The sequence below is a fragment of the Rhineura floridana genome, chromosome 5 (assembly GCF_030035675.1).
Source record: "Rhineura floridana isolate rRhiFlo1 chromosome 5, rRhiFlo1.hap2, whole genome shotgun sequence".
NCBI classification, from domain to species: Eukaryota; Metazoa; Chordata; class Lepidosauria; order Squamata; family Rhineuridae; genus Rhineura; species Rhineura floridana.
This window is the reverse complement of record NC_084484.1, coordinates 89,425,258-89,446,010: the sequence shown is the minus strand read 5'-3', so window position 1 is coordinate 89,446,010 and position 20,753 is coordinate 89,425,258. Positions and strand designations below refer to the sequence as shown.

Here is a 20,753-nt window from a genome sequence, read left to right as displayed (position 1 = left end):
TATGTACCACTGAAGCTATTTGCACAGCTATCTTGGATGGTTCACCTGGATGTTATCATCACGTAGCAAAATTTGTTTTCTATGGCAAGTTTATATGCTGAAAATATGCTTCTAATTCTAGCATTTTTCAGGATGTAGTAATTTATTACATATGGAGTTCTTTCATAAGACACATTTACTGCAGGTATGTTGAGGGGTAAAGCTCAACTCATAGTGACACTTGCACTTCAAAAATGGTTGTATGAATCAGACAGAGATTCTTGTCTGCAGAGTGCTTTTCATGTTTAGTTAGAAAGATATGATGCACTTTTAGGAGTTTAAAGTCTCAGTCTCAGCACTATAAACACATGCAGGATGTCAGGAGCTAATAGGAAAAAAATACAAATATACAGGCTAACACCACAAATATGCAACTGGATATATAGCCCTCATTGTTTATATTTATGCAAACTTTATTGTAATGGATGGGGGGGCGCCATTGGCATGCAAAGATTTGGTTCACTCTATCAGGTATTATACATAAACAGGGATCCATAAATACTGTCTTAGATTACTGTCCAGACCCTATTTTTCCCTCACCAACAATTACTCCTGCCCAAGTCCTCTAGCAAGTAGAGTGGCTTCAGGGAGAGGTTGGATCTTTCATGTATTTGATGTGGATATAAAGACACAGTGTTGATTTTTGGCTTCTCCAAGTCTCAATGCAGCAAGAGGAATTCCTACTTCTCCCCTAAACCTTCTGTGCTTATCAGAGGGTTTGGCAGAAAGGTGATGGCCCTCGGGCTCATGCGCTTCACCCTCTCTTCTTCTTTTCTGTACCAGAGGAGAATATCAGAAGCTTCTGTTTCTGCTTTTAAAACCACCACAGATCCCTATGATGACTGTGAACAAGGCAGGATCTGAAACCACAGTCTGATCCTGGTTTGTTCTCACTAACCACCATTTAAGCAAACCACAGTTCCCAGAAGTTGAGTATCATAGAAAATTGCTATTAGTTGAAAAACAGAAGCAAACATTTCTGATCTTTTCATGGATGTGAAAGGATGATGAAAGGGGAATGGGAAATGTGTGAGCAAAACAATCACCACAGCTTGTTCAAGTACTGGGAAACTATGGTTCACTTGAACTGGACCACAGTCTTGTCTGGCTTGGACTGCAGCTTCGAGAGTATTAGACTGGTAGAGACTCCTGCTGCTTCTTATCTTCTCCAGTTCAAGTGAAAGAAGATTCCATCTCCCTACCCCACACCAAACCTCTTGCAATCGCACAGGGACTGGGAGAGAGCGCCGTCTTTTCTGACATGCATTGAGGCTTCTATATGAGAAAAGTGAGAGACTTCTATTTTTTCTCACTTTCTGCAAACCACAGAACAACTGAGAGCCTGTGGGAGGCTACCGATGTCCTCCTCGCCAGAGAGCCTGGGGCATTTGTTCTAGGCAACTGTGCTTTCTCACAAGCAAATACGACTAAATGACAAAACTAAATGAAAAGTTGAATCCTCTTTGCTTACGGATCTGTTCTTTGCTTCTTTTCATCTGCTAAGGCCAAGTTCTTGCATTTTTTTACTAGGATGTTGAGGGCTCCTGTTTTATAGCTGTAGCTAATTTGGAGACAAATTTCACCACTGATCTTTAAGTTGCCATAGTCCCCAGTTTCACTATAAACGCTCGTCATACTATTAATGCTAGTCTGGAAAAAAAGAGAGAGAGAGAAAGAGAGTAGTCCATCAAGCTGAGTCATATCTTTTAAGAGTCATATTTCTGAATGGCACTAATGTTGCAATAATTATTTATCCCCTATATCAATGAAAGAACTGACTAAGGAGAGCTAACAGGATCAAATTAGGTATCATATTACTCATATGATCAACAACATTGTGCTATATGTCCAAAATGCATTTTGATATATGAAATTCTTTTTATTTCCAATATAACTGCAACTCAAATGTTCCTTATTTGTTACATTTATATCCTGCCTTTCTCCAAGAATCCCAAAGTGGCTTATGTAGTTCTTGTCCCATCCCCTTTTTATTCTCACAACAATCTTGTGAGGGAGGTTAGGCTGAGAGATAGGCCCAAGGTCATCCAGCAGATGAGTGGAGATCTCCTTAGCCCTAACTCTGTTTTCAAAAGTGAATAAAGCCAATGACCTCTCTAGCTCAGACTCTTCCCTCAGGGCCAGTTCAGATGTTTACTCCAAGGAAACCCTGGGGGGGGGATAATTATGTGTTGATGTAAATTACCACTGGAAGCTGCAGCTCTCACTGTTGCTGCATGTCTAGGATCACTCCATAAGGAAAAAACAGCAAACATCTGAATCTGTACTCAGTTCCAGGTGTTCAAGAACTTAATGCTATATGGAAGACTGAATGCTCACTCTAGTTATGAGTAGCACTTGAAACCCATGGGGAAATCTTCCACTTAAAGGTAGTTTTTGATTTCTCAAAACCAATTTTTTAATTTGCCTACCCCAGGATGTTTTTTTCTGACTTAGCATTCATTGTACATAGAAAGCAAATATGAGTTTTAATGAACATATTAATTTCTAGAAATGAGGGCCTTATTCATTTGCTTTAGTGTATTGCTTTTACAACACACTAGTTTTCCAAATTGTGACAGAATACCTATCCGATTAGAGTAAAAGGTAGGCCTTTGTACGTGCTTTGGAAAGCAGGAGGGAAAAGTCATCTTGCTTTTTTGTACACTGTTGAAGAGGGCAAGGATCAAGACGCCTGCTTGGTTCAGTTTCATGTTTAGTGGCAAACCACTGCCTAATGCTTCCTCTTCCTACATTTTCTGGAGAATCTCACAGTAAGAATAGGGTAGTCCCACAATTTTACTGGAAAGGATCAAATCACAATGTCTGGGGGAGCAGGGGTGCTCTTCTATTCATTCAAAGGATTAATGAGCCTGTTAGCATCAATTATTAGCTATTTAAACTGTCTGTCTAGGGAAATGGAAGCAGCAGCACAAAACCAAAAAAGAGCCCCTTGTGCTTGTCAGAAAAGCAAGAGAACTTACAGTATCACCATCTGCCTCTGGAACATTTAAGTATGTCCATTTCCTGTCAGAACTTGAAGAATTCTTTAAGAGAAAGGAAAAGGAAAAAAAGGGGGGTGGAAGAGAAAAGAAAGGAAAGGACAAGGAAAAAAGGAAGCATTATGTAGTTGCCAGAGGAATTCAAAAATGCAAGGAAAGGCTTTAGAAAATAAAGCAGATTAAAAAAAAATCATATTCCAAGATACCAGAAATATGGTAATGAGCGCCAAGTACAGAAATGACTGCTGCTACTTAAGTGTGCAAGTTATTTTCATTTTATAACAATAAAAGTACTTATTTCCTTCTTTTGCAGCACAACAGGAACATTTGGATTACAAGGTTTATTTATAAATGAAGGAGATATATATGGCACCTACTTACTAACAAACTGCAATCAACATATTTTAGTTAATGTTTCAAAAAGCTGCTTTAAAAGGTGCAAGATACCTTAAGTGCAATTAACACCCCTGCTGTTAAGTTGTAGGGTTAGATCCAGAGTTTTCTTCCACTGGTGTAGGAGGAAGGTTAAACAAATTTTGCCAACTCCCCCCATCACTTCGCCACAGCCCACACTATTCTGAAAGGTTTGAGGACCCTCTGGAACATTGTGGGAGGTGGTGTTGGGGAATGCAGCAGGAAATGGCAAACTGAATCCCCACCCAGCACCAATGGGATCCATCTACTAGGTCAGAAGCCTTCCCTGGATAAAGCAAGCCATATCTGGATTATGCCATGCTATTTTCTGGATATAAACAGCAAATAACAGACTTACCAGGAATCAAGTGATGTCAGCCTTATATCTACTCAATAATTTTGACATTTTAATCCTGAAAATAGCTTGCCTGATATGGATGCAAAGGGTCTTTTCCTCCTTCCATAAAAGTGCTATGATCAGCAAAACACCCACTGGATTCACTATCACAAAATCCTAGGCCCCAGATCATTCGTCATTTCACAGTTATGAATGACTGTTAATTACAATAACAGAAATCCATGGTGGGCCAAAGCTAGGACATTAAAACTAGCTGTCTCAATGAAACCCAGAAGATAACAGAGAACCCAAGCAAAAGCTGGACCACTGGGTTAAAGGGTGATATATCCTCATCAGGAGATGTGCTGGAAATCAGTGCTCAGGATCTCTCGTGATTTAAATTTAAAAAAAAAAATATCTGCCATGGGGCCTACAGTACTGAGGTTTAATATTTTCCCCCATGACATTTTATCAATTAAAATCCCTCTTCTTCCCCAAAATGCTGTTATTTTTCTTATAGGGAAAATACCAGTACCTGTACATTTTTCCGAGATGGGCAAGCGGCATGGGCTGGGGGGTATTTTAAATTAGGGAAACAGTGCTGTGGAAAGGGTTAATGCCCTCTGCTACTAGCACCATGGTCTTTATTGTATGTATTTATTTATTTACTACATTTGTATACCACCCCATAGCCGAAGCTCTCTGGGCGGCTAACAACATAAAAAAATCAATATAAATTCTACATAATAAAAAACAATAGTTCAAATTTTAAGTAAACATAACTAAACAATAAACCTCTAAACAATAGGCATAACATGAGAACAAAATGAATCATATGCAAAACAAAAAGAAAGAATATAACAATTATAAAAATATATCTAAAAATTTCCATGAATGTTGCACTAAAAGCATATATGCAATATCTTATTCTTATTTCTCCCCCATCCCACAAAAAATCCTTCTATTTTATTGTTTAAACATAGGAATTCCTAATTATGGGTCTCCTGCATCACATCTTGTTTGGCCCTTACTCTGAGAGCCAGTGCAGAGTAGTGGTTAGAGAATTGGATTACGACCTGGGAGACCAGGGTTCGAATCCCCACACAGCCATGAAGCTCACTGGGTGACCTTGGGCCAGTCACTGCCTCTCAGCCTCAGAGGAAGGCAATGGTAAACCCCCTCTGAATACAGCTTACCATGAAAACCCTATTCATAGGGTCTCCATAAGTCGGGATTGACTTGAAGGCAGTCCATTTCCATTTTCCTGTACCAGATAAAGAAAAAACTTTGAAGGTCAGAAAGGACGGATGCACACAATATGATACAATTGTCTAGCCTTGAGGTTCTTGTCATATGAACCAATCTTAAGAGACTAAATCTGACATGCACACAGGTTGCAACCTCACTCAACCAAGTTGCTGAAAAGCGTTATTTGCTACCACAACAACCTGGAGTTCCAGGTGCAGCTAAGAGTCCAGAAACAATCTAAAGATGTGAACTGGGGGAAGAGCCAGGCTGAAACCCCATCATTTACAGGAATCCCTTTCTCTGCATACACTCTAGAATGATAATGATGCAATATTTTGACAAATAATTATAGCAAAAAGTGTATCTTAGCTTTTGTTGGGGCAAGAGGAACTCCTATCTGGGTTCTTTTGTTTGTATTCCAGAAGGACGATAGCGTTAGGGTCCTCCAGCTGGCTAGGCCTGCCTACCTTTACCTGCACTCTTCTCTACCTAACTTCCTTCCATTGTAAAGTGATATGCTCAGGGAAGCTGACCTGCCCCTCCTTCATTTTCTTCTTCGACTGTCCAGCGTGAGAGGAGACATCTCTGTCTTTGTTCTCTCTCCTGAACTGTGAGGGCAATACCAAAGTCTGGGCATTACGGCTCTAACTGAGTTAGTTAGTTAAAACTAGGTATGCCTACCCTATCAACTATGTACTTCTGTAAATAAAGTAGCTTTTTCTTATTTGACTAAGTCTTAAGCCTCCATGATTTTAATGCAGGGTGAAAGCCTGCTTCTTAGGTAAATACACACACTGGCACACACAGCTCAGGCAACTGAATAACTCTGCATATCCATAACAGCTTTGAACACGTAATACCAATCCTACTTTAAAGTTGACCAAAAATTGCCTTTTTAAAATATTACTTTCAATATTGGTACCTATTTAGTTCTCAAACATCTTTACTCTTTAACCTAAACAGACACAGTGGGGAATTGATACTTTCCCTAACTCCCCTTATAGTTCTATTACTCAGTTCATTCTGTGTCTGTGTTATTGTTCTGTAACACTGCTTGCAAATCATACCGAGTCATTAGCACAAGCATAATTAAAGCTAAAACTCAAATTAGCAGAGCAAATATTAAGGAAATAAAACCAGAGAGGCTAAGGATACCAGATATTTACATGCAGTGGGGCTCTAGTGCACTCTAGGCCTCTGTGGATATGGAGAAACTAATGTCTCAATCAGGCACTCCATCCCCCATCTCCTGCCAAGACTCTTCTGCTGAGGTGTGTCCACCATCTATGTGATCACCTTCTGTGTGTCTCTCATCCACAGCTAACATGCAGGTCCATGTGTTAAAGCAGAACTATGACTGAAGGGAGGGTGGACTCTCTACCCAGTAATCCACATCTCTCATTACCCCAATTCATCTTACAACTACCATGTCAACATTCTAATCTTCTAAAAAACCCCAGTTAATTCACTATAATTTTATTTTTCCAGATAGTTTGGGGTCTCCCAGGGACATCAGTGGGATTGTATTGTTTTCATTTTTTATTAAAACATGTGTCACAGTTGTATTAAAACATACTGTGGTTTAGGAACGTACCTATAGCCCACAGATATTTCTATCAAACTTTAAAAAGCAGGGAAATTGGGCAGCTATAATGAATGCACCAGGGGAGCAGGAGACCTCAGAGGCACGTTACCAAATTCTTCCAAGCTACACAGGAAGTGGATTGGACTGTGAAAGACCAACCCAAATGGTGTTTGCATTTTGACAAATGTGTAGGGCAGTACAATATCTCAGAGAGGAGGTCAGGTGTCCTGCTCCCCTGGTGCATTCACTATAGCTGCCCAATTTCCCTGCTTTTAAAAGTTTGATAGAAATATCTGTGGGCTACAATATAGAGAAAATCTATGGAATTAACTGCAGCCATGTGACAATGGAAAAACTTTCAAGAGATGACCCAGTGTATTTTGAAAAAAAGAACAGAGATATGATTTTACAGCAGTATTTCAGCAACCTATTCAGAATGGATGGCAAGAAAATATTTGGGATAGAGGTAATTCCCATTAGACTCTTACTATATGACTATGGCTTTGACAGCAAGATTATTATGGAATACTGATAATGGAAGATTGGATACTGAAATTACTGGACTTAACAAGACTACTGAAGATGGAAGATGGAAAATGGAACTAATAGGGATAATAGAACAATGGCTACTGAAATTACTGAACCTAACAGATTCTGATGTGATGGATTAATTGAAATGTTTATTTTGACTATGGTTATGACAATAAGATTATCATAATTAGTAATGAGATGGATTAATCGATATGCTTATCTGGAAAAAAAAATTGATAGATATATTTCTTAAAGAATTGAAACCTCTCTTTGACTTTTTGTGGAAAGAATAAAGTAATGTTTATGAGATTTGATGATTAAGTAAGATAACTACTGGAGGAAAGTGATTTTATAATATGACTTAAGAGACAGGATTGTTATATATTATAGACTTATAACTGATTTGATCTTTGACAAATGGGAAGTCAATATTTTACTCTTTATTTTTTATTTTTGTTTTTTTTTTCTTTCTTTTTTTTTTTTTTTTGTTTAACTATTTCTGATTTTGTTTTTTGTCTTTGAATGTTTTATGATTTCGTCTTGTATGTTTTATGAAAATCTGAATAAAAATTATTGGAAAAAAAAAAAAGAAATATCTGTGGGCTATAGGTACATTCTTAAATAGCAAGGTTTTTTTTGCCTATTAGTGAATTTCTCTGCTTTTTAATCCAGGAGGTAAGAAATGGGATCCTGTGCAAGTTTGTTGAGAATGGATTGATCATTTGCATGCTTATTGAGTTCAGTGGGATTTACTCCCCTGCAATCATACTTAAAAAGCAAAGGTGTCCCCGCACTTATAGTGCGAGTCGTTTCCGACTCTTAGGGTGACGTCTTGCGACATTTACAAGGCAGACCGTATATATGGGGTGGGTTTGCCAGTTCCTTCCCCGGCCTTTCTTTACCCCCTGGTATACTTACCGGGTACTCATTTTACCGACCACAGATGGATGGAAGGCTGAGTGGACCTCGACCCCTTTTACCGGAGATTCGACTTCCTCCTTCCGTTGGAATCGAACTCCGGCTGTGAGCAGAGCTTTGGCTGCGTTACCACCGCTTACCACTCTGCGCCACAGAGGATCTGCAATCATGCTTAGGATAGGTGAAATTGACCACAGGGGATGGGGAGGAAAGGAGGAGGGAGGGGAGGAAGGGCAGAGGGGAGGAGGGGGATGGGCAGAGGGGAGGAGGGGGATGGGCAGAGGGGAGGAGGGGATGGGCAGAGGGGAGGAGGGGGAGGGGAGGAGAAGGTCAGGTTTGATCATTTGCATGTTTGAGTTCAGTGGGATTTACTCCCATGCAATCATGCATAGGATTGGTAAAACTGACCAAGGAGAGGTAGGGAGGGCTGCAGTGGGCAGGGGAGGAGGAAGAAGGAAGAGGGGAGGAGGAACGGAGAGGAGAGGGGAAGGAGGGGAAAGGCAGGTCTGATCATTTGCATGCTTATTGACTTCAATGGGATCTACTCCTATGCAATCATGGTTAGGATAGGTAAAACTGATCATGGGGGAGGAGAAGGGGGAAGGAGCATATTGGAGGGGGGCAAAGGAAGAGGGAGGGGAGGGCAGGTTTGAGCATCTGCATGCTTTTAGTTCAATGGTAGTTACTCCCGTGCAATCATGCTTAAGATAAGTAAAATGGACTATAGTGAGGAAGGGGAGGGGGAGGAGGGGGAAGGAAGGCATTGGAATGGGATGGGGCAAAGGTAGGGGGAGGGAAGGGGCAAGAGAGAGGGGATAGGAGGGAGGGGAAGGGAGTGTGGGTTTGATCATTTGCATATTTTTTGAGTTCAATGGAATTTATTTCTGTGCAATCATTTGAAAATGGAAATGGAGTGCCTTCAAATCAATTCCGACTTATGGCGACCGTATGAATAGGGTTTTCATTGTAAGCAGTATTCAGAGGTGATCTACTATTACCTTCCTCTGAGGCTGAGAGGCAGTGACTGGCCCAAGGTCACCCAGTGAGCTTCATGGCTGTGTGGGGATTCAAACCCTGGTCTCCCAGGTCGTAGTCCAACACTGACCCAGGGGAGGGGCAGGGAGGGTAGAAGGAAGGGGAGTGGAGGAGATTGGGTGGGTAGGCACTGGGAAGAGGGGAAGCCCCTTTCCTTTCCCAAAGGAAAACATTGTGAACAGTATCGTTGCTTTTCAGCGTTTTCCCCACCTTTTATTCTACAGCAGGCACATGTAGTCTCCCACCCAAATTTAAACCAAAGATGTCCCTGGCCACATCCACACCAGGCCTTTATTTCACTTTGGACAGTCAAGGCTTCTCTCAAAGAATCCTGGGAAGTGTAGTTTCTGAAGGATGATTAGAGTTGCTAGGAGATGCCCTGTTCCCCTCACAGACCTTTAATCAGAGTGGCTGACCATTAAACCACTCTGACCACTGGAGCTCTCTCAGTAGAATACGAGTCTCCTCTCAGCACCCTTCACAAACTACACTTCCCGGGATTCTTTGGGGAAAGCCATGACTGCCTCAAGTGAAATCAAAGTCTGGTATGGGTGTGGCCCTGTGATTAGGCAAGCCAAGCAGCTGGGTGTCTGGTTTTTAGGACACTGACAGTTGGTTCTTACTGTGCATGCCGGAACTGTCATTCAGTTCAAGGCAAAATTTCTTAAATTAATTAAAAATCAGCCAGGCATTTTTTTTAACTTTTAAACTACAGAAGAAGGTCAGAGTATGGGGCAAGGTCAGTAACAGGATTACAGGTACTCTGTGAACATGGCTGATTTTTAATGAATTTCAACAGATTATGAGAACTCTCAGAGAAAAAAGTCCACAAGGGGTCTGGGGTTTTCTCTCTCTTTTTTTAGACTTTGAACTCTCTATTCTCACTGTTTTGTGTATCGCCATGAAAATTGAGAGGATTGTTAAGCAAGCGTTTCTGAGTTCAGGACTGTAAGTTTTGTAAGGTTTTGTTTTGAAATGAGCTTATGGGAAGCATCAGAATGGCATGGGGGTATTTCAATTTAACATTGCGGAATGTGAAAAATCCACGCTGGCTATAGTGTACAGCTGCTCTCGTAGCTGTATAATTGGTGTTCTGAGCCCAGGCAATCCAATTCTATGCAAAGAAAAGCTGAACTTTGCAACCTGAATAAATTATGGAAATTGAGTAGATTTCCCTAACTTCCCTTATACATAATATATTTCAATTTTGCTAATTACAGGGGAGGCAAGGATATTAACCTCTCCCCCCAACTGAAAATCGTATTCAGCTACCTGCCTGACTTCTGGGGCTTCATCGGATATTGCCTACAAACCTTTAAACTTATCTTTACTGCCCTAAGGTTTTATGGTCCATGCTCTTTAAAAAACAAAACTAAGCAAAACACAAAAGCAGAAATTATAAGGAAGCTGAATTCCCTACCAAATTTTGTGCTTCTATGAAATTGTGGCACACACATCCCCGAGGCCTTATTATGCAAATCAATCTAGAAACCCACTTTTATTTACTCTTATTATATGTTATCACTAGTCTTGCAGAAATTAATGCTTTTTAACCTTCTTTTTCCTTCAAAGAGACTGACACTCAAACTGTACTATGTAAAAGTGCTTGTTTTCTTCAGAAAGAATATATTATGCACACAGCTGAACCACTTTTTACAAAAATATTCATGAGACTATTGTAATTCAACAATATGTTTGAAAATACATTTAGCTTCATAATCTGGTTCTGTGGCAACAGCTAGTGGCTACATCCCTGCATTCATCAATATAGGTATAGTAAGCCATCTTTTAGTAACTGCATTCTCTCTCTTGAGTTGGGCCAGCTGCTCTGCTTCTATCCACTGACAGAATTTTCAGATTCATCTGACATGTTGGGGCTGTAAATCATTCATGCTTTTGATTCACAACTAAAACAAAAGTTTAAAGGTCTCTGTTGTGAATTTCTCAGGTTTTCCCCTCAAATATCTTGTCTCATCACCACTCAGAGCCATTTAGATCTGACACAACACAGAGAGCTCAGTACGTTCTAGATTTAGGTCACACATCATTAGTGATTGGGAACAGTATTGAACTGGGGGAGGGAGTTGCAGAGAATGGCTATTTAGTGAAACAAGAGAATATAGAAAGTGCACATAGTAGTAAGTGGAAACTTCAACTAAAAAACAGTATAGATGAAAGTCAGTCAGCAGAGAAATAGAGCAGAGCAGAACAAGAATGTTTTGAATAGAGAAGAATGAGTAGTACACATCATATACCAACCAGGTAGGGACACCACATTAAACCATAGTTTAAAACAAACCATGGTTTAATGTGAATGAGGAGCATACTGACACATGCATTAAATTTCCTACAGTGCTCCTCCCCTGATCCTGCGCAGATGAAATAAGTCAAAATCTGGCTTGCCATGTTATCCAAACCCAGGCTTGTGGTTTGTTTCCTTTAAACAAACCACAAGTGGTGATCCAAGTTTGTACTTGTCTTACCTCTCATGATGTGTTTAGAGGAAACAAACCATGAGCCTGGGTTTGGACAACATGGCAAGCCAGATTCTGGCTCGCTTTGGCTGTGGTGCAGAGGCAAGGGAAGAGAACCACACAAAATTTTGAGCACCATGCTGCTCATTCACATTAAATCATAGTTTATTTTATTATGGCATGTAAACTAGGCCATCAACAGCCTACTACACTACAGGAAGAAACTATACAAGGAAAAGACATAATAGTAGTAATGGAGACCTTACTATTGATAATCCACTTGCCAAATTGGTTCCCCTCTTTGAGTAGCCAGAGGCCACAATGTCATCAATATCTTCCTCTGCCTCATCCAGGTATTCCTAATAGACAAAGAGGGGAAAAATAAAAGCATGGTCACAGGGTCTAAGTTAGGAAATAGGCTATTCATCATATGCAATCTCTACAGAACATATAGTGTTGGAGAGTGCTCATCTGCTGATTTCTCAGTCTAACAGTCTATCAGTCTATCAAACGGAAGTATAAATGCAAAGGGGGCCAAATACACACCAGTAGTGGATAACCAGACTGAGCCTTTGCAAACAAAAACAATAAGGAACAATCAACCTCACCTTTACTTGAACCAATCAATTCAAAATAATAATCTCCTAACATAAGATGAAGAAAAAAGCCCGCCTAGTCTTCTAAATCGGGAATGGGTCCAGAGCCCTAGGAAGAATATGCCAGACCCCTCGTGGCTTGAGATGCGTTATTTACAACCAGAGGAACTGGGTTCTTCTAATAGTATTCCAACGTGTAAAACAAGGGAAATGAAACAACACCTACGGATTACATCAAACGTCAGCACACTTTACCCAGAAGTAAACATTATTACCCCAGATCAATGACAACGGTCATCAATTGCAGCCAGCCCAATCGACCCAAAATGTAACCCAAGACATCATAAAGGACTAAATACATTAAGAGTACCGACAAAGGAATCATCCCTCGCCATATTATCATGGAACATAGCTGGATGGAAAAATAAGATAGCAGATGTGACATTTATACAATTTTTACAACAATTCGAAGTCATCCTACTACAAGAAACGTGGTTGGTCTCTGATGAGATACCTGAAATTAGGGGCAAAGCCAGCGATTAGATCGGCATCCAGGGGATGAGGGCGAGGGGGTTTGGCTATATTGATTGCCGCCCATTTAATCTGTCATGTAATAGACCTTAAGCTACAAACTCTGTATGTTTTACTGGCAAAGGGTTTGAGGTTTCCTGGCTTCCCACCAGTCATATGTGTTAATGTTTACATTCCCCCGGTAAATTCTATTCAACAAGAACCCCCTTGGCCGGCTTTAGATTTATTTCTGGAAACCCTTCAAGAGAGATATCCATCTTTTGAGCTCCTCCTCGGAGGAGACTTTAACGCCAGGTTGGGCGCTAACTACCCCAAAGGAGAAGCCCCCCTCGATGAGCTCCTTGAGGACCCCCCCTCTTCAAAAGATCTGCAATGGATTAACAAATACAGCCAAATACTCTTCCAGCTAATACAAAAATTCCAACTGACATGTTTAAACGGCTCTCCGCTAGATCGTTCGGAAGGCTCTTACACATACCATGCAAGGGCAGGGGCTAGCTTAGTTGATTTTTTCCTAAGCTCCCCTCTGATGACAGAAAGAGTTAAAGAACTTAACATACTCGCCAGACCGGAAAGTGACCATCTTCCTTTAAAACTAATTCTAAGGACATCTTTAAAAAACAAGATCGGCCCATCAAAAGCCCTCCATCTGGACCTTGGGTATGGCCATAAATGGCTAAAATGGTCTCAGGAGATAGGGACTAAGGCGCATTGCTTATTGTCAACCAATACACTGACTTACCTACGACAAATGGCCATAGCTGACCCACAGACTAGTCTAAAGGCATACGAAGCCATAATAACCGAACCCAGCCCCCAGATCTCAGATCTAACAGTGGCTGTACTTCCCCTACAACCTAAGTCATGGTTTGACAAAGAATGTAGGTCAGCCAAGAAACTCCTGATCAAGCAAATTAAATTATACCGTGCCAAAAACCACCCAGACATTTTTCAACAATTATTAATAATGAGAAGAGATTATAAAAGGTTACTTAGATCAAAAAACCAATCTCTATATCAAGCAAACTGGAGGGCGTTAGATAAAGCAGCACGAATGGGCACTGAGACAGAATTTTGGAGACTGCTGCAGGGGACTCTGAACCCAGTAAATCATACATTCACCCCACCTATAATGGAAGAAGAATGGGTGACGTATTTTAGTACGATCTCTGGTAATCAATTCACCCCTAAATCAGTACATAATATAGAAGCGTCGGATGATCTACCACCTTGGCCCCCAGTTACAACAAACGATATGGGGACACTGATATCATCTCTGAAAGCTGGGAAAGCTCCAGGAGAGGACATGCTTCCCCCCGAATTTTTTACCCAAAATTTGTCTTGGTGGGAACCCCTCCTTGCTTCTTTATTCACGAACATAAACAACACGGGAAATATTCCACAGGGCTGGTTAACAAGCATCGTGATACCAATTTTCAAAAAAGGTAATTCTGCAAATCCAGCAAATTACCGTCCTATAAGCCTCCTAAATGTATCTTTAAAGCTGTACAGCCGATTTCTGTTAAATAAATTAATGGACTGGGACGAGACTGAAACAATAATACATGATGTACAAGCTGGCTTTAGACCCCAAAAATGCACTATCGACCAAGCATTTATATTACAGCATCTATTAAGAAATACCAGTTCTAAAGCCTCTACATCTTTATACATCGCCTGTATAGATTTCTTGGCGGCTTTTGATACAATCGATAGAGAGCTGCTCTGGCAAAAATTGGCCCGTACTAACATAGATCAAAGATTGCTATGGTTAATCAAGGCCCTTTACCAATCTAACGTCATCCAAGTCCGACAAGGGACCAAAGGCACCTTTAACATGAATTATACATGACTAAGAAATGTTGGCAGGAACAAATGACGAAGGGAGGATGGGCGAAGGAATATCAATCAGTACTCATAAAATACGACCTTACTTTAGATAAACTTTTAGACTTAAGTAAAATGGCCCTCCGCAATTGGATTTATGAATGTGATACAGCCCAGGACCGAGCCTCAATTGTGATGGCCCAATTTTCATCATGCTACCCACATATTAAACTCAATCACTCGTTGGCAAATTACTTAGACTCACTTGACAGAGCCCACATTAGAAGAGCCTTTACAGCTCTGCGCTTTCAAGTTATGCCAACTATTTAGAAGGCAGATATTGAGGCAACAACAACAAACTTTATTGCAGACTAAGCCATAGGCCATGTGCAAGGTTACAAATGTACATAGAATAACAAAAGATAGAAGTATTTTTAAAATCAGTGTCTTGCTAAAATAAATGGGTTAGCTTTTCAGGGCGTTGGCCCTTTTACAAAAATTTTCCTCAGTTTTTGGGCCGCCAAGGCAAAGTTGGCGACTGCCAGGGTCACTGAATTGTTATTATCGCATAAAAGAAAATTGACCTTCTCTTCGTCTGTATGGCAGGTTAAAAGGGCTAAAATTACGGATAAAAATTTCCCTCTGGGGTTTTCGTGTAGAGGGCAGTAAAGTAGGTAGTGGACTAAATCTTCTATTGCCTTACATCCATAGACGCATTGATGTTGAGCCACTGGTATACCGCTGTACCTACCCTCTATATAGGCCGTGGGCATAGTTTGGAATCGGAGGGATGTAAAAGCTCTTCTGATGGGGGCGAAGTCGAGGGCGTCTAAATAGTTAGACATATAATGGTTAAGTTTGAAAGATGGGAACCAAATTGAGTAAGCAGCTGCTTCTATATGTAGACGATCCTGCTCAGCATCCTTATCAAAAATCCAGTTACGGAGCGCAATATTGTTTAAATCCATTAACTTTTCCAGGGGGAGGTTATATTTAGCTAGAATCGTCAGATAGATCTTTGCCCAACCTCCCACTCGCATTTGTTCATACCAGCAGTGTTTCACTAGGGTTGAATCCTCCGTTTTTAGGATTCGGATCCAGTATCTTAGAAATGCCAAGTCAATACGTGCCCCGACTGAAGGAATCCCCAGTTCTGCTATGAGGTGGGTAGCCGGTGTTCCTGGGGGGAGGCCTAACACTTGTTTCATAAAGCTATTTTGAATAGTGTCTAATTGAGTTTTTGTTGTAGCCCCCCATAATTCTGATCCGTACAGGATCTTCGGTAGTATTTTAGTTTTTAATATTTTTAACATTGGGGGGACAAGTTGGCCTCCCTTTGTATAGAAATTTTTTTTCATTAAACCAAGGACTCGGGAACCGGTTAAGGACATGGCCTTGATCTGGGTTGTCCAGGAGAGTCTATTTGACAAATGTATACCCAGGTATTTAAAATTTGAGACTTGTTCCAATGGGGCCCCATTTATTGACCAGCTATTCTTTGAATTCCTAAATTTGCCACATACCATGATTTTAGATTTGGCTTGATTGATTCTTAGCTTCTGGGAGTGGCAATAATCTTCCAATTTTAGGAGCATTCGTTTAAGTCCTATTTTTTTTAATGAGCATAGAGCAAGATCGTCGGCATATAAAAGCATTGATATTTTTTGTGTGTTAATTGAGGGGGGGGGGAAATCAGGCGATGATAGGGACTCCACCATATAATTAATAAAAAAATTAAATAAAAAAGGGGCCAGCAAACACCCTTGTTTTACTCCCCTATATACTGGGATTTTAGATGATAGAACGCTATTAGTCCCTTGACGTACCTGTATGACGTTTGATTGATAGAGAGCTCTTATTAGCCATAGCAGTCTTTGATCTATGTTTGTTTGTGACAATTTGTTTGTGACAATTTTTGCCAGAGAAGGTCTCTGTCTATTGTATCAAAGGCCGTGGCAAAGTCTATGAAGGCAATATATAAGGATTGATTCGCTTTGGCTTTAGTTTTGCTTATGAGATGTTGCAGAATAAATGTTTGGTCTATTGTGCTCATGTGTGGCCTAAACCCGGCTTGTTCTTCACAGATTATCGAGTTTGTTTGCTCCCAAGCAAGATATCGAGATATCGAGGCATACCAGTGGCTCAACGCCTATGCATCTTTGGATGCATGGCAATTGAGGACATTACACACTACATACTCCATTGCCCACTTTATGATAATCCTAGGTGGAATTTTTTATCCCCTTTTTTAAACCTTTTAACGTTTTATTCAGATAGGGAAAAGATAACTATGCTTTGAATGGATGAATGTATTTACGTATCACTAGCGGTTGCCAATTTTGCTATGGCAGCACAAAAAATGAGAGATGCCTTTGCTAAGAGAACCTCCCCTATGAATGAGTCATCCAAAGAAATGTAAATTATAAAGTGATTCGTATCAATGTATGTACGTATGTTTTGATATGTATTTTTGCACATGGCCTATGGCTAAGCATGCAATAAAGAATTGTATTGTATTATAATAGTAGTAATGGAGACCTTACTATTGATAATCCACTTGCCAAATTGGTTCCCCTCTTTGAGTAGCCAGAGGCCACAATGTCATCAATATCTTCCTCTGCCTCATCCAGGTATTCCTAATAGACAAAGGGGGAAAAATAAAAGCATGGTCACAGGGTCTAAGTTAGGAAATAGGCTATTCATCATATGCAATCTCTACAGAACATATAGTGTTGGGGAGCGCTCATCTGCTGATTTCTCAGTCTAACAGATACCATAGCAAGAGTAGCATTTATCGTATCCCCCCCCTTAAAGTGCGGTGATGGGAACAGCCTGATTTTTTTTCATGAGGAAGGTACATAATTTCTACCTTATTTAAGACAAGATTCTTGCATTGGGTGGCAGGTTTAAACTCTGCCTCACAAATCACACCTTAAAAGATTGAATAACATGCATTTATTCAAGGTAACTGAATGTCACAATAAGCCATCAGCCAATTGCTACTCTCATTAGCTTCATACTTCCTGATTCTGGATGCTGCACCATTCCAAACTCTCTCTATATCATGTCAATCTACCTTCAATTAAAACTTCTTGTCTTCTTGTGACTTAGGTTTCCCTATTCAACAAGTTCATTACTCCTAATAACTACTATCACCACAGCCCAGCATCAGGATGTTTTCCAAAATGCTGAATTGGGGCCCAAACCAAAATCTGTGTTTGATGCACACCCCTAACTTCTATCTCACCTTTCCATACTTTACAACATTACATCTATCATGATGGCTATTACCACCCATGCCTTGGAATACCAATTGCTGGGGATTATGAATGGAAAAGTGCTGTTGGACTCATGTTCTGCTTATGGGCTTCCCATGAATATCTGTTAGCTACTGTAAGTACAGGATGCTGGACTAGGTAGGCCTTGGGCTGATATAGCAGGGGTTTTCTTATGTTCTTATTCCTGCTGCTGCACATTTATTCTCAGCATGGACTGTGGCAAAAGGGAACTATTAGATTCAGTTCAAACTAAATGTTTTGTTTGCCCTTGTAAAATAAATGTAGAGATGGTCCACGCTGCTTTATAAACTGTGGTGTAATTTGTAACGCACCAGCTCCTGGTCCAATGCTCCAGGTACAGATTTACTTCTTAAGCTTAAAGTATCCTCATTGCCTTCTGAAAAGGACCCACTGAGATCTATTTCTGATCTGCTGCGATCTGCAAAACAGAAGGGAAAGGAAGAAACAAACCAATTATTTGAAAGTTACAGAGTAAATACTATTCCAACCTTTTCTTTGATTTCCCCCCCAATACTGGTACACAAACTTATCTCCAACTCCTCACAGCTGTCAACTCCCTCTCCTCGTTTTTCTTGAAAAAAAGAGAGAGTGTGTGTAGACAGCTAGAATCAGAGCAGTGCATTATGAGAAGAATCTCACTGGTACATTCCAGTTTCTTCATTCCTGTCTTTTGTTTTGCAGAAGCCAAGCAAAGGAGAGAGAAAAATCAAATTGCAGTCAAGTGAGCATCCAACATTCTAGCAACTTAGCCATCATTAAATAAAAAGGCTGTAAACCAAAGAAGAAAAATACTGAATTGTCATAGGCATAAATGAAAGTATGAAGTAAAATGTAAAGGCAGATTGACTGATCAGTCTTCACATTGAAGAGGTGGCATCCGAGCAAGGATTACAATTTTCAGATACTCATAAGCAATAAATTCATCTTTGTTTTTAAGCGCTGTTGACAAGATACATCTATGCATTTATTTTTGAGATGTACTGGCTTCAAACAAGACTCCCCTCCACTGAAGGGGAGGCACCACAGCTCACAGAGTAGAACATGCGCTATTCTTGAAGAAGGTCCAAATTCAGTCCCTGGGAACTCCAGTTAAAAGGAACTGACAGCAGATGACCTCTGCCTGAAGAGCCATTGCCAGTCAGAACAGACAATATTGGGCTAGACTGGCAAATAGTCTGAGGGTAAAGGCTGCTTCTTATGTTCTCAAAAGTGCATGTGTGTGTGTGTGTTTGTGGGTTTCATTCAAAATGAGAAAAAACAAAAGGAAAGACAGTTGGAGAGATGGTAGCAGTTAAGAATATATTAAAAACTGCTAGTTAAACAGCTTACCAGATGATAGAGACGTCCTAGAAACAGCTATGGAGGGTGTCCCTGATGGTTTCCTATGATGCTTTTTTGCTAAATCTGCAGGTATACTTTCACTTGCAGGCATAGTCGTGCCTTTTTCTAATCCAGAATCCTTCCCAAAGAGAAGAAAGATATGTATTCCATATACAACAGTATAAAAAGCTCAAGTTCTTTAATTCACTAAGCACTACAACAACAGTTCTGTTTGTTGACAACGCCAGGAACTTTATGCTAATAACGTAGACTTCTACATTTCCATCTTTTTGGTTGGTTCGTATCTATAAAGAATATTAGCTTGCCACTGGCTATCCACACCAATAATTCTGATAAAAATAATCTGATCTATTTGAGTGAATGAATAAATAAAATAAAATGCTGTACTCCAGAAATGTAAGAATATCTTGTAGTACAATGGCAAAACATAAAAATAAAAAGTGAACACATTAAAGTAAGTAGAAGACATTGTATCAGTAATTGCCACATTTACCAGATTGCTATATGTAATTCACTAATAGGCAAAAAAACCTTGTGGTTTACCAACGTACCTATAGCCCACAGATATTTCTATCAAACTTTAAAAAGCAGGGAAATTGGGCAGCTATAGTGACCTCCTCTCTGAGATATTGTACTGCCCTACACATTTGTCAAAATGCAAACACCATTTGGGTTGGTCTTTCACAGTCCAATCCACTTGCTGTGTAGCTTGGAAGAATTTGGTAACACGCCTCTGAGCATATGGTGAGCATATGGCAACACCTGCCATCTCCAAAGATGGGAGAATTACATCTTTGTATGTTTGTTGGTGTTCTTCTTACTTTGCTTCTTTTCTGTGTTACTGTTGTTTCTATAGAGAATCCAACCTAGAAAATTATATTTCTCTCATTATTCATTCTAGAAATTTGTGTTTAATTTATTTTTATTAATTTCAAAGCATTTTCATTGGTCAATGTCATATGATGGTGAAGACAGCCTTTTGTGTTTCAAGTGGAGGCTATGCTCTATTTCTATTTTGGGTGCATTAACAGTTGAATCTGAAACTGCAGTTGGATGTAAAATCAGACTGATTCCAATATTTTGCTGCTTAAGCAATGACTCTAGCTGCTGGAAAAACAAACTTGTCCTGCCCAAGATGCATGTTTTCAGCCTCCTATGCTTAAACTACTCCACTTAAGGAAAGGTGGGCATGGTCAATTAAAAACATAGAGCACATCTAGAATTTTGCTAGAATATATTTCACCTCCCACTGTTTCATCTTGTGCAAACTGAAACACTCCTCATGTCCACTGGAAACTATTCTGCAGAACAGTCAGTGCCATTACTCCACATTTTGTTTGGAGCTTTTTTTAGTGTTGCAAAGTGTTGTTGTACAGAAGCAAAAGAAAATGATTTACTACAGGAAACTTCACTAAAATTGCAAAGTAAATCAAACATATTTAAAGTGACTATCAGAATGATATCAACTGTTTCAATGTTGTTGCTTCCTCCCTGCTAAAACAAGATCAGCACAGCACATGTCTTGTTTCTGTTATTTTGGCTGATTGCGGTGTTGCCACCACTCATCATATGCTCAGAG

General features: G+C 40.1%; 1 protein-coding gene across 5 annotated transcripts in view; it reads right to left on the bottom strand.

Moving 5' to 3' along the window:
* The window catches only part of SYTL5 (synaptotagmin like 5), a 120,955-nt gene that overhangs the window by 14,686 nt on the left and 85,516 nt on the right, over positions 1-20,753 (bottom strand). For 4 of the 5 annotated variants that reach the window (XR_009762774.1, XM_061627406.1, XM_061627407.1 and 1 more), the window contains exons 8-13: positions 19,163-19,292; positions 18,145-18,251; positions 17,078-17,170; positions 11,847-11,939; positions 3,021-3,083; positions 1,511-1,689 (exon numbers count right to left, since the gene is read on the bottom strand). Coding sequence is in view for 4 of the 5 variants with exons in the window: in XM_061627406.1 (XP_061483390.1) it covers positions 1,511-1,689; positions 3,021-3,083; positions 11,847-11,939; positions 17,078-17,170; positions 18,145-18,251; positions 19,163-19,292 (665 nt within the window). In the remaining variant the exon portion in view is untranslated. The remainder of the gene's footprint in view (positions 1-1,510; positions 1,690-3,020; positions 3,084-11,846; positions 11,940-17,077; positions 17,171-18,144; positions 18,252-19,162; positions 19,293-20,753) is intronic. The other variant, XM_061627409.1, reaches the window with a different exon arrangement.